The following is a 14,380-nucleotide window of genomic DNA, read 5'->3' on the forward strand; positions in this document are numbered from 1 at the left end:
TCAAAGGCCAAGCCCTGGCTGATTTCTTATTGGAATTTGAGGATGATGCTCAGGAGTGGGCAATAGTACCGTATAGTCCGGTTGTTGAACCCATTGAAGGTCTTTTGGTGGAGGATGACACATGGTGGAACTTGCATGTCGATGGAGCTGTCAACTCTGACGGAGCTGGAGTTGGTATAGTTTTGGTTAGTCCCGGGGGGTGTCGGTTGTTGAGTGCCATCCACCTAGGGTTCCCAGCAACCAACAACGATGCAGAATATGAGGCTTTGATCAATGGTCTAGCCCTAGCTGTGGAAATGAGGGCTAGGAACCTTATTGTGTATAGTGATTCAATGTTGGTGGTCCACCAGGTAAATGGGGGGTTCTTAGCTCGAGGATGGAGGACGAATTTATACATGACCCATACACAAGAGTTAATGAAGAGGTTCAAAGAGGTACATTTGGAAAAGGTTCCTCGCGAGAAAAATGAAGGTGCTGATGCATTAGCCAAAGCCAGTTCCAGAAGGGACACCAAGTTATTAGGAACTATCCAATTCTGTGTCCAGGAGAAGCCAAGTGTGTCAGAAGCCCAAAAGGTTACTCGATTCAAGGAAGATCTGATGGAAGTCGAGGACGAAGTTGTGGATACCTGGATGACCCCTATACTTAAGTTCATCCTGGAGGGTCAGCTCCCGGAGAGTGTAAAGGAAGCCAGGAGTCTCAGATACAAAGCAGCGAGATTTGTAATATATGATGGTGTTTTGTACAAGAGAGGGTTCAACCAGCCGCTGTTGAAGTGCATTGCGGGGGAAGAGTGCAATTATATCTTAAGGGAAGTGCATGAAGGAATATGCGGCAATCACTCGGGGGGTAGTTCACTTGCACTGAAGATCCTTAGGCAAGGATACTACTGGCCAACTATGAGGGGTGAAGCAAGCAAGTTCGTGCAAGCATGTGACAAGTGCCAGCGATTTGCCACATATTCATCTCGTCCTGCAGCAAGTCTGACTCCGTTACTCAGTCCATGGCCATTCGCTTTGTGGGGGATAGATCTCATTGGAGAGCTTCCAAAAGCCAAAGGAGGAGTCAGGTATGCAGTAGTGGCAGTAGATTACTTTACAAAATGGGTCGAGGCCGCGCCTCTAGCAACCATTACTGCTAAGAAGATAACAAGTTTTGTATTCAATTCAATCGTGTGCAGATTTGGTATCCCGTACAAACTGATATCTGATAATGGGAAACAATTTGATAGCAGAGAATTGAAGAAGTTATGTGATGACTTGAATATAAGGAGGAACTTTGCAGCTGTGTACCATCCACAAAGCAATGGACAGACTGAGGCAGTCAACAAGATCATCAAGCACACGCTAAAGGCCAAGTTAGAGGAGAAGAAAGGTGATTGGCCGGAGGAGCTTCCGATGGTACTGTGGTCATACAACACTACGCCAAAGACAACCACTGGGGAGTCGCCATTCATGTTGACTTATGGCTGCGAGGCAATGGTTCCAGTAGAGGTCGGAGCAGGTTCCTTCAGGAGAGACCACTTCCAGGAGGAGGACAATGTTGTTAATCAGAGGCTACATCTAGATATGTTGGAGGAAGTCAGAAGGGAGTCGCAGGTTAGGTTGGCAGCATACCAACAAAGGACAGCCCGGTTCTACAACAGTCGAGTCAAGCCTAGACCGTTTAAAGTGGGAGACTTAGTGTTACGCAAGATGATGCCAGGGATGAAAGTGCCAGGTCACGGAGTATTCGGGGCAAATTGGGAAGGACCCTACCGCATTCGGGCTGAGATCTTTGGAGGAGCATATTATTTGGAGGACATGCAGGGAGAGCCCATCTCTAAGGCATGGAATGCTGAGCACTTAAAAAAATACTATCAATAGAAACAACCTGTAATTGTTGAGAGCAATAAAAGATGGAATGTTTTTAGTACAATTTGGAAGGAAATTCTGCCGTTTACAAATTTGCGGCGCGCCCAATCCTAAGGCGCGCCCATTCTCTGTCGACTCGATTCCTCACTATTCTGACACATTCTAACAATACAAGTCGATAGGAAAGCTGATACTTTATACATCAGACAAGACATGGCTCGCCCAATCTTAATAGTGTAAAGAAAAATCAAAAGCAAACACATAGGAGAAATAGACCAGCAAATCTATCATCGTTTACCAAACTACGGTGAATTCAAGATAGGGCGCGCCGGGACACACGGCGCGCCACGCTGTCATATGTAAGTATTTTAACAGAATGAAATATTGAAGCACTCTTGCATAAAAAATAAGGTACAAGCGAACAGACAGAACAATGGAAAGATATATGATAAGAGGCAGTTAATAAGTTGAAAACGAACCTACAGAGAGGGCGCGCCCTAAATGACAGAAAAAACATGTCACCAAAATTATAAGTTAAAACAACTTGCAGGGTTACAGGGTCCCGCGCCCAAATAAAATCCGGAATAACAAAAGCAGATGAAATCATGCTTGATCCTGAGAAGAATCAGGATTACCCTGTTGGGAAAGGACGGTTTCAGAAGCTGGGTTGTTCTGGTTAACATTCTCACCAGTAACTTGCTCTATTTGAAGGATCTGATCATTCACTTCAACGTCTGGGCGCGTCCCATCTTGAGGAGAAGGTTGCTGCAGGAATCTCTTAGCAGATTCTGATGCAGCTTCAAGCTCGATTTCCATCCTTTTTTCTTCAATAGCCTTGGCCTGCTCTGTCTTGAATTCTTCAATCCAGGTTCTGGTGGATGGGACGAACTTTCCCCAGTCATAATCTGGATCCACAGCCAAGAATCCTGTCACATAACTTCTAAACCCCTCAGCAAAAAATGTTTCATGGGCTACAGCAAGCTGATTCTCCATGTCCTCCACTTTAGTTTCCAGAGAAAGGACGCGCCCACTAGCAGCAGTAAGTTCCTGAGTTGTTTTGTTTAGCTCTGTCCTAAGATTGTCTGCATCCAGCTTCAAACGAGGAATATCCTTCTCAGCCCTGGACTTATACCTCTCTAATTCAGCTTTGTCCTTGGTGGCAGTCGCCAGTTGTTTCTTCAACTCAGCATTTTCCTCATTAGCGGTATCCAGGAGCGCTTTAAGTTTTTCCGAGTCAGAAGGATTGCAAGTCAAGTGAAAAAACAGCTCGCCCGCGGCGCGCCTGCATGCTTCAGCCGCTTGTTCTCCATTTCGCTGCTGCCAGTTGTGAAACCTGCCTGGACCAAAGTAAGTGTCAGCCATCCGACCAAACCAATCACCTGCAGCAGTGACCGGGGCTTCATATGAAGATTCAGGAGTAAGGTTCGCCACTTTAGGTCTCTTGGAAGACTCAAGATTAATAACATTAGGTTTCCTTTTTTCAAGTTCCTTCTTTTTTGGAGGGGATCTTTGGGAAATAGATTGGCCCACAGACACTTTATTGACAGCTTTAGAACCAGACGCGCCTCCAGACTGGGCGCGCCCAGTCTTCAAACCAAATCCACCTGGAAGAGACATGTCTGAAAATACATGAAAGAAAGATTAGTCCGGGATACAAGTACGTATGTGTGAGTATATACGCGAAAATTAAAGCAAGGCAGCAATAAAGACAATTAGATAGGCAGGATAACAGTAAAAGAATACAAAAGTACAGGCAGATATATAAGTCAAGATAAAGGATGTAACCATAATCAGGCGCGCCCTGATCTGTAACACCATCAGAATAATCTTCCTCTTCCTCAACCTCGATTTCCTCGACCTCTTTGGCTTTCCTCTTGATAGGACGACCTCCGTAGAAGTCCTGGTAAGAGCAAATTGATCCTACCGCGTTGCTCAGAAAGCCATATTCTTTTAAACGCTCCGTAGTAACAAGATGATTAATAATCTTAGCCTCGTACGGAAGATTAATAATGTTTTCTGCCCTTCTTTTGGCGCGCCCCGTGAGAACAGATTGTTTTCGCTCAACTAGACATATGAAAGAATTATCTAAGTATAGAAAATACAGGAGGTTACAAAGATAAGGCGCGCCTAATTAAAAAACTTACTAGGAGTAGTGTTGAATTGGGTCCTGACCCTTTCATCTGGCCAGGTATAAAAGAAAGGCTCCTTCCATTTTTTCTCGTTGCTTGTCTTTCCCTCAGACCATCCAGTAGAATTATGAGTTTTCCAAACTACTAGATAGTAATAGCCTAGGCTGGATGTGCCCAATCTAAAGAAAAAGCTCAAGTCCTCCATGGTAGGGGCACGGTTATTATGATCTTGGTACAACATATACAAAGCAATGGCTAGCTTCCAGCCATTAGGAGACAACTGGATTGGAGCAATATCAAACCATTCAATTATTGATTTAAAATAGGGATGAAGAGGAGGGCCGATACCTAACTTAACCAACTTCGGTGTAAGGACCATCCTAGGGATACGGAGTCTGGGGTTGTAATCAAAAATGTGAGGTCTCATCCCAGGGTGAGGGCGCGCCCAGATGCATCCTTTATCGTAATATCTGAGACACCATTCAATCTCAGCCTTGGAAGCAGTCGAAGATAATCCCACACAGGCCAGTTTACCTGCTTTCTTCCGTCGTTTGGCTTTAAGGCTTTCACGAACTCCTTCTTCCTCATCCCAGTCGAAATCCAGCTCACTATCTAATATCCGGGGATGAGCGTAGGGGTTAGGAGAAGGAACAGGAGAAGGAGGGCGCGCCTCATTTGATGAGTCTTCTTCTTCCATGGCATGATAAAAAGTTCTGGCCTCCTCCTCAGCTGCGGCTTCTTCAGAATCTTCATCATTTTCATTAATCTCATCTCCTACTTCCTCTTCCATAACGTTGTCTGGATGATCCTCATCAAAACTAACAACGTGAGTCTTTTTAAGAGAACTACGAAGATCTCGCTCGTCTTGGTCTAAAAGATCATTAATGTCCACCCGGTTGGTTTCTTGCAACTCAGGGGAAGAAGCTCCACTCTCAGCCATAGCCACGGGAAATTGAGGAGCAAGGGATCTTAATGGAATAGGTGAAGGAAGATATGGCGCGCCCAGATTAGCCAGCTGCAAAAGAAAGAAAATTGGATTGAGATCACTGGGCGCGCCGAGATGCAGATGAAGTAGGGGAAGAAGGAGTAACAATGTAACAAAAAGACTGGAAAAGAGATAACATGTGCAGAGGGATTGACCCCAAAGAAGTATGGAAGTATTAGACAGCTATATAACATTGAGGGGAGAGGCGCGCCTTGAGATAGGGCGCGCCATGATTAGGAAAGTAGAGAACCACAGAGAACGTAGGGACGCAAGTTATATATGGGCTCAATTACACGCATCTATTAGAAAGACGAGAAACTACATAGCTTTCCCTATGAAGCGCGCCTAATATCAATATCCCATATTTCAGATATCACTAACATATGTTTCAAGCAACAAGATACTAGGAAACAAGATCAAACGATGATACATACATATATACATACAATCAACATTTGAAGAACACTGAAGAAGACGAAAGGACACATGCTCAGAACTAACAAATGGATCGGTGAAATAAAAGGATAAAGGCATGGGCGTGTACCTTAAGATGTGGCGAATTCTGGGCTGGTCTCAGAAAGAAGAATGAAGCTCGGACGAAGGCTGTGGAGCTCGAAGAAGGTGCGACGGCGACGAGGGTTTTAAAATTGAGAAAGTAAAAATGAAGGAGGATGAAAGAGATCGGGTATTTATACCCGAATAAAAAAATAATAATAATAATAATAACACGATTGTGGGATATAGCTGTATACAGCAAGGACTTCAACGGTCATGAACATGAGGCGCGCCTAGATAGGTCAAAGACAGTTGCTGGAAGGAGGTGAAAGATTTAAAGATCTCGTCGACATTTTCAATGACACCAAGATCTGGGGGGTAGTTGTTATACGCAAAATTACGAAGAATAGCAACTGGACCGGGTCTACGTGAGTACGTCTATATGGGCCAGGAAAGTCAACATCAGTCCAGTCTCAAAGTACCCCTGTCAAAAGATAGGGCGCGCCCTATCTTTAGGCGCGCCCACTTGCCAAGGAAGGTTCATTTTATCATAAGTTCAAAGGGCAGTGAGAGGTACTTTGTGCTTAGGGGGACGCCCTTAAGCACAAGTAGATCTCATTGTTGAATTAAGAAGGCCCTACCTTGTAGTCTAGGGAGTTATCCTCCTTGGGAGGTAGAGGATAGAACAGAAGACACCTTGGAAGGTCCTATCTCTGTAGTCTGGCGGGTTGTCCCTGTCAGGGAGTAGGAGAGTGTCCTTGCATTTGGGGTAAGCCAAAAAGGCTAGGCCTCATCGTATTGGATCCCTTCCGGGAGGAAGATTCTAGAAGGGGAGGCCCAACCCACATGGGTCTCTTAGGAGAAAGAACTACGTAACGGCTTGATCCCCTATAAATAGGGGTACGTAGGCAAATTGTAGGCATCGATCATTCTTGAGAGCTATTCCAGTTAGCGATCTCGAACCCTTTGCTTACAATTGCAGCCACCCTCATAACAAACAATCAACCATCTCCTACATTCTCGCCAACAGAATCTTGATCCACGCCGCGAACCTCATCTTTGTTAACCTACCAGTTTTCTCCGTTAACAATATGTTCTCTCTGTAAATATATTACTACTTTGCTATCCATCAAATTGTGATAGTAAAAGTAAACAGCTCTTGTAATGTGGTTACACGAGTAATGGCAATGCCTCTCAGCCTCTGCCCTCTGCAACATGCATGGCTAATTCTTCCTCATGCATCTTTTGTGAAGAGTGCATACCTTCCTCATTCAGAACCTACCACACCACCTACTTCTATTCATAAGAATACAACTTCATTGGTAAAAAAAATCACAAAAGAATACATAAGCTAAGTTAGCAAGATAAAATAATAAGTTGAGCCTAATGGAGGGTCAGAAATTAGTGGCAGCATCATTTATCTTGATGATGATAACGATGAGGGTCGCTCAAGCAACCATTGCTATAGACTGCACCACCGTGACATCTCTCATCTCAGCTTGCTCGTCATTTGTGACGTACGGGGCACCAGACCCTTTCCCCGGAACGCCTTGCTGCCAGGCAATGGCCAGTCTTAATAATTTGTCTGACACTGTGGAAAATAGGCAGTCTGTCTGTAGATGCATAATGGGTCTGATTACTTCTTATAATCCTAACGCAACTGCAATAGCTACTTTGCCTGGTTTCTGTGGCGTTTCTCTTGGCTTCACTATCGATCCCAACACTGACTGCAACTAGTAAGTACCACTTCAAATTTTTCCAACACACTTGGCTCTAATCTAAAAATGCATGTTGTGACCATGGTCACAACGTGCATTTTTACGTAAATAGAGGATTTCAACTAGGCTACAATACGAGGAATGTGTTGGGATTTTGGTTATGGTATAATTCATTTGACTTGCCTCTGCTTGTGATTGCAGGACTAATTTTCATATAAATTTGCATTTTGGTGCAGCATTCCTTGAGAAGCTGGAGTGGAAGTAAACGCAACTAAATGACTTTTATCACCAACACAAGTATTAAAACACTTGTAACAATTATGTAGTTTAGGCTAGCTCTTCTTGTAGTACTCAATTGTAGTTTTGTCATAGTTTGAATAATAAGCTTGTGTTGTAGGTAATTTACTCTTAGAGTTAATTTTTTTCTATAATTCTATTATTATTATTTCACACTTGAAACCATTGCAGGGTTGATTACCATAAAAAAGAAATCATTGCAGGGCTAGTATATAGAAGTCCTGGTGGAACTTCTAAATAGTATTAACATAAGAATCTTCAGTAATCAGATCCTATAACTCGATAATTATCTCTCGCAAATCATTAAAGTTGTTAATTTACAGTGTTAAGCACTTCAAGTAATTAACAGCGACATTATGGAAGAGCATCCAATGCCTCATATTTGTTTGTATTTCAGAACGTGATATGTCTTGTGGAAGTTGGGGTCATAAGAACAGTATCAAACAAAAACGTACGAACACTAGTCCGTGAATGCGTTTTTTACAGCAGAAATATAGAAATGATGCTTTTGCATTAAGGGACTAGTTCTCCTAAATTTTTAAGGTATCGGAAAGATCATGCTGGCATGAGTTCCGATATCATGTTATGAAATTAGTTCTCCTGAAATCTCAAGGTGTTAGGGAAAGACTTTTTTACCAGGATCATTATATTATAACATTTTGGGTTGTGATCGTTTTTATCTCTTTGGCACACCGTCTAACAATATATTGAAATCTACAGCACTGAACAAGTAGCTTTACAATAGAAACATACATAAAATCCATACACTGATGCAAAGCTAATGAACATTTCACATCTGGGTGTCTTTATGCTATCAAAAAATTAATACGACCTTTACATTTTTACAGAGACGACATTTTATTCCATTTCTCCCTGTCAACAGCACAGATTTAAAGGTACAACATGACACAAAGAACATCAGACATATAAATCTATCCACACAACTCCTGGTTTGGAATAATTTTTGCTGATAGCCTCTGATACTGTCTGTGATGCTGATTTCAAGTATAGAAAAATTGGTAGATGAAGATGACTTTGGACCATTAGAACTGTACCTCATCAGCACTGCCGTACGAAATTATCTACGACCATAAGTGGAAGAATTACCAGATGTGTCACCTCGGGCAGAAGTTTGAAAACTTAAGAAAAGCCTACACGAGACAGGCTCAAGCATATCCAAACTTTTCGAAGCTATCAGTCCCTGGATAAGCAATAGTGCTAAAGTTGGCATGTAAAGGCCAGCCATTCTCTGAGATGGCCTCCTCATCCCAATATCCATTTACATACCTCTTCACTGCATCAGGCCTCTCCGAGTTTAGCCTCTGCCTGGGGGCACTCCTGGACCTAATTTTAGCCTGAGCTGACTCCGTGTAAGTCATGTAATTTGGCTGACATAAGTAATTGCTATAAAAGCTTGGCGAGCACTCGCTCCTAGCAGGGATAGTTGGTCCTCTTCTACTACTACTACTTCCAGGTCTAGATGTAGCTGAGCACACTCCTGAACTGTTCTCAGCTATCCCTGCTGCTGTATGATTGACTTTTACTGAGCTAATTTTGGAAAATTCTAGGGGAGATTGACTACGAGTTGGTCTCTGTGATTTTGTTGAATGGGCTGATAAAGCATCGAGTGGTATATAGATAGGTTCATTGTAATTCCATGCAGAAACATGTTGTAACCTCTGATAGGCTTGGTCATTTTGGTTAAGATTCATGTGAGGCTTCCATGTATCCACTTCTAGGATCTTGTCGCTTTTCTCATCATCACAATACTCATTTGTTGCTGACATTTCTCTAAGTTTAATTCCTGCATTTTCTTCCATCCACTTGTCCAACCAATTTGGCCTATTGTTGTAAGTCTTCCCTCGTCCAATGTTGTCCTTAGTGTTGGATTTCGAAACATTTTTCTGCATTATCACGGAACAGAAATTCCATATACAAGTTTCAGGATCCATCATACAATTTTAATATACAATAACCGTAATAGATACCTTAAGAGCCGATCCATTAGGTCTAGTACCATGTGTACGAGAATGTTGGTTCATTGCTTTGAGAGATGCAAGGTCCTGCGGTGTACCATACCATAACCATTAGTTAAATGATCAACAAGTTGTTGGTGAGAAAACAGGTGGCCAGAGGACTGTGGTCGATAAGTGCCAATATGATTGAAGGGATTCATTATTAAATACCAAATAATCAGATACATACAGGTGGCTGAGAGTGGGAAGATTTGTTGCTAGATTGTGGTGAGTCTGATGTATAAGCTCGATGTGCACAAGCTCGAGCCTGGATGCGAGCCATTGCCTGCATCCTCTGGAGCATATATGTGCTTTGTTTTCTAACAATGTGGCCTCTAACTAGAGCTTGCAACTTCACCAATCCTTTAAGCGCCTTAAGTGCTCTCCTAGCCTGAAGTGTCCACCACAAAAAACAAGATCAGCATGAGTTACAACCACAGTTTCCATGATATAATTTTTGAAATTTTGAAATTGGATATTGATCATACAGAGTCCCAGAAATTTAGTAGGCTGCGGAAAATAATACTCCGTCCAATTGAATAACATCAGGCCAGCATTAGGCCTCCGGGTCCGGGCATTGTGAAGTTTACAATTATCAGAGCACAAAGCATTTAGAAAGTAATGGGTAACTGGAACAGAGACTACTGAGGCATTAACATAAGAAAAGCCTAAAGAAGAAAATAGAATGGTTTAGTACTATTAAGAATAAGTCATAATTATATCATTAGAGGGTTGGGTCCTATATTCATTAATTCCATATGACTTGTGTATGGTGCAGCCGTGCAGGTGTAGATATCAAGATTACCATGTCTGCAAGCTAGAGTGGGTGTATTAAATTGCTGCACACTTGTGCATCTTGTATCCCCTAAACTAATCATAGATTTAAGATATTACAAGGTTAATAGCAGTGCATTCCCCAGTAAAAACTGAAGTTCTTGATCTAAGCTATCACCAAATGGTCAAAGAATTAAATTCTCATGTGCAGCTACGCAGCAATAAAATTTCAGTTCTCAGAAGTGCAGATGATAACACTAAAAGCAGAAAATGACATAAATCTAGAGAAGATAAGGTAAAAACACTTTGCTAGATATTGCAAAACCATAATACAAAAGAAACGAGTGGAGTGACAGAGATCCCAAAAAATAAACCAACAAATGTGTCAGCGATTGATGACGTGACAGTAGACACTAGACAGTGTACAATTAGTTATCATGTCAAGGGTAAAATTTATAATATAGCTCTCTCTCACAATCAATATTAAGAATTACCAAGATATGATGTGCAAAATTTCTTTAAATCTGTGAATTAACAAAATTCAACAAGCAACTAGTTAGCACTAACCAGATAAGCTCGAAAAGCAGACTGTAAAATCACAGCAGCCAAGTATCGCCTCCGTTCCATTCCAGCATAATTATCAGCAGCTCTAGTCCTGCCAGTGGCAGAAGTGGCCGTTAGTCTAACAACCTCAGCCGCAGCACGAGCCGCGACAAGAGCAGCCTCAGCAGCATTAGCAGTAGCCGCCGCCACAACTATAGCATGCTTACTCGCATCCAAACCATGCGGATAACTCGAAGACTCTGAAGACACTGAGCCATTGTTCCCCACAGTCCCCCCACGCTTCCCGGACGGTCTCTTACCACCAAGCAATGAACGGAACCACCTAGAAGTCCGGCCCATCACTCATAACAGAACAGACTAGGTGTAAGAATGCAATGTTTGTCGGTGACAATGTATGATTGATTGAGGAATGAGAGACTTCAAGTATGTGGTCGAGGTGGGTGGATGTGTTATGAAGTTTTACAACATGGGACCCTGTTAGAATTTAAAGCGCCAGAACTTTTGTGAGGGTAAAAAAGATTACTGGAAAAGGAAACAGAACAGAGGTGTTTTGCAATAATTGGTTTTACTTATCTGCTAAACTTTCTAGATATTCTGCCCTTTATACTATTCGGACAGGCTATCCTTCTTCTTGCACCTACTTCTGTTGTGATAGTCTGTTGTAGTCTGTACTTTTGTTGTTTTTCATTCATGGTCGGATGGACCTTATCCATTTCAGTTGTTAGTCGAAATTACTGTGTTGGTACTTGGTAGTTAGTAAAATTTGGTCCAGCCTACCCAGTGATAGGCTTTTTTACAAGCAACTTGCAAGCTCACCTTTTTCTCTTGGCCCGAATTAGCATGAATTTACTATTTTAGCACCTTTAAAATATCTAATCAATACCTTTTATTAATAAGCGAAACCACCTTTCGGTGGAACATCGGTACCAAAAGTACCAAAATTTGGTCACTTTCATATTGATTAGGATTTTATAATCATTATTATACTACTACAAAAGACTTTTATATTAAATAGAATTTTATCATTAAAAACTTCGATATTCATTAGGACAATGAAAGACTTCTGTATTGATTAGAATTTTATTATTAAAGATTTCAATATTGATTAGGACAATGTTATATAAATTTTTTATTTAATAACAATAATCATTATAGAATTATGAAAAGATTTTCATATCGTTAGGATTTTATAGTTACTATTATACATTTTTAGGATTTTATAATGATTATTACTATATTGATTCGGATTTTATTATTAATATTTCAATATTGGTTAAGATTTTATAATTAATATTTAATTCTATAAAAAGACTTCTATAGTATTTAGGGTTTTGTAATATAACATCTATCCTATCCGCACAGTTAAATCGCTAACAATTTAACTTATGAAGTAGTTCTATAAAATTCATATCAAAATTTGGCTATCGTCATATTATTTTTTATTTAACAATTATCTCTCTAATATAAAATTCATATCAAAATTTGGCTATCATCATATTATTTTTTATTTAAAAATTATAACAATTATCTCACTAATAAAAATATATTATCAACAAAATTATTGGTTTAATTTTTTAAAACTCAAATAATTTAATATACGGAACAAATCTGTAAATCTTTTATCATGCTTCAGAGTTCAAATAAGGAGTTCATATTGATACTAATATAATATCCATATATAGTTTTTATCGATAAGCGGAATCAATATCATCAAAATACTTAATATCAAAGAACCAAAATTTGGTTATTATCATATAATTCTTAATAATAATAATTATTATTATCATATAATTATGAGAATACTTCCATGTTTGATCAGAATTTTTGTAATATAATGATTATCACACCAACAAAATTTCAGTCAACAAAGCTACTCATTTTAAATTTTAAAACTCAAATAATTTATTTTATAAAATAACTTTAATTTGATTATCATCATATAATTTTTTTATTCGGCAGTAATAATAATTATACTATTATAGATTTTATAATAAAATAATATCCTGCCAATAGAATAATAATGTCAACGAAATTATTCGTTTTAATTTTTAAAACTCATACAATTTAATTTACGAAACAAATCTATAAAATTTCTATCATATTTCAGAATTAAAATAAACAAGATTCAATATTGATACCAAAGCACCAAAAGACTTGGTCATATATTTTTTAATAATAATGATTGTCATTCAGTGCTCTTCAGAAGATTGCAATAAAGACGAATAAGCCGGTGGTAACCCTGACTTGACAAATAGAAACTCAAAGAAAATGAAGTTATTGTCCATGTTGCAACGTATAATAAAAGAACCAAAACACAAGACATACGTCAAAATATTTGATATCAAATTAGTTTTGAAAAGTTAATTAATTTTGTCAAATTACAATATTAGTTTATCAAACAACTACAACACTAGGGTTAGATCTACAAAAACTCCAACTAAAATTATATATTGTTAGGAATCAATAATTTTTGATGATAACATAAACATTTTTGTAACATGTCTTACTTAGAATATTTATCAAATTTCAGTTGTAATTGTTACATTTCTTGTCTTTGGGAATTATCAACGGATGGGTAGAATAGGATGGCTAATTGTAAATATCCAATGCCATGTAATTTTATCTAAGTGAAGGATATTCAACTGATGAGATGTAACTGTTCAACTGATAAAGACTGGATGATGTTTCAACTGATGAAAATCAAGCATTCAACTGAAGACAAAGTATTCAACGGATAATGCTGAGGAATTCAACTGATGAGACTGGAACAGCATTCAACTGATGGAGTTTGTAATTCATTCAACTGATGAGCCAGGCATTCAACTGATAAAGTCAATAGCAGTTGAAAGCAACCAGAACCTTCAACTGATGAAGCAAAGAGCAGTTGAAAGTGACTAGAGCTTAAGTCTGACAAATCACATGGATCGAATTACACTAAAATAGACATGGAAGCCTAATTAGGAAAATAAAGAAGAAGCAGAAACATACTTATCTCATGCAGTGCAATCTGGATCAAATCAAGATGATGGTCAAAGATGAAGACATCTCAGAAAGCATGCATAAGACAAAGTTGTGCAGCATTGTTTTTAGATCAGAGTGCATTTTGTAATCTAGCTAAAAGCTTTGTAAAACTTGGAGTATATAACCAAGTTAGTAGCATCAGTTGAACTTGTTCAAATTACTTGAGAGAAAAATCTGAGAGTTAGAACTTGTTTGAGTGATGAACCAGCAGCTGTGCGAATTGTAAAACGATCCACAGATTCTTCTATATAAAATCTCACGGGTGGATCATTCAATCCACCCGTATTTTTAATACTTGGTGTTTTTCTGTTTATTGTGTTCTTAGTGTATTGTTCTTGAATCTTTTAAATTTGTAAAAGATTGTATTCAACCCCCCCTTCTACAATCTTTCTCATAGTTGGTGTAAAATAACAATTGGTATCAGAGCCAGGTTCCCAACAAACAGGGAAAAAGATCAACACTGCTAGAGAAAGATGGGAAAGAAGGATGCTGGAGTGAAGATTCCTGTTCTTGACAAAGACAACTATTT

At 39.4% G+C, this 14,380-nt stretch overlaps 2 protein-coding genes across 2 annotated transcripts; one reads left to right on the forward strand and one right to left on the reverse strand.

Annotated features, from left to right (window-relative positions):
* Nucleotides 1–6,762: 6,762 nt before the first annotated feature.
* Nucleotides 6,763–7,199, forward strand: LOC108222578 (putative non-specific lipid-transfer protein 14). Its single transcript, XM_017396482.2, has one exon. The coding sequence runs from the start codon at nt 6,849–6,851 to the stop codon at nt 7,197–7,199; it is 351 nt and encodes a 116-aa protein (XP_017251971.2). The 5' UTR covers nt 6,763–6,848.
* Nucleotides 7,200–8,200: 1,001 nt separating this feature from the next.
* Nucleotides 8,201–11,295, reverse strand: LOC108219851 (protein IQ-DOMAIN 24). Its single transcript, XM_017393399.2, has 4 exons — nt 10,834–11,295; nt 9,683–9,883; nt 9,466–9,540; nt 8,201–9,381 (listed from the first exon to the last, which is right to left on the reverse strand). The coding sequence occupies exons 1-4, from the start codon at nt 11,167–11,169 to the stop codon at nt 8,644–8,646; spliced, it is 1,350 nt and encodes a 449-aa protein (XP_017248888.1). The 5' UTR covers nt 11,170–11,295; the 3' UTR covers nt 8,201–8,643.
* Nucleotides 11,296–14,380: the final 3,085 nt, after the last annotated feature.

This window comes from Daucus carota, chromosome 5, assembly GCF_001625215.2.
Source record: "Daucus carota subsp. sativus chromosome 5, DH1 v3.0, whole genome shotgun sequence".
Lineage (NCBI taxonomy): Eukaryota > Viridiplantae > Streptophyta > Magnoliopsida > Apiales > Apiaceae > Daucus > Daucus carota.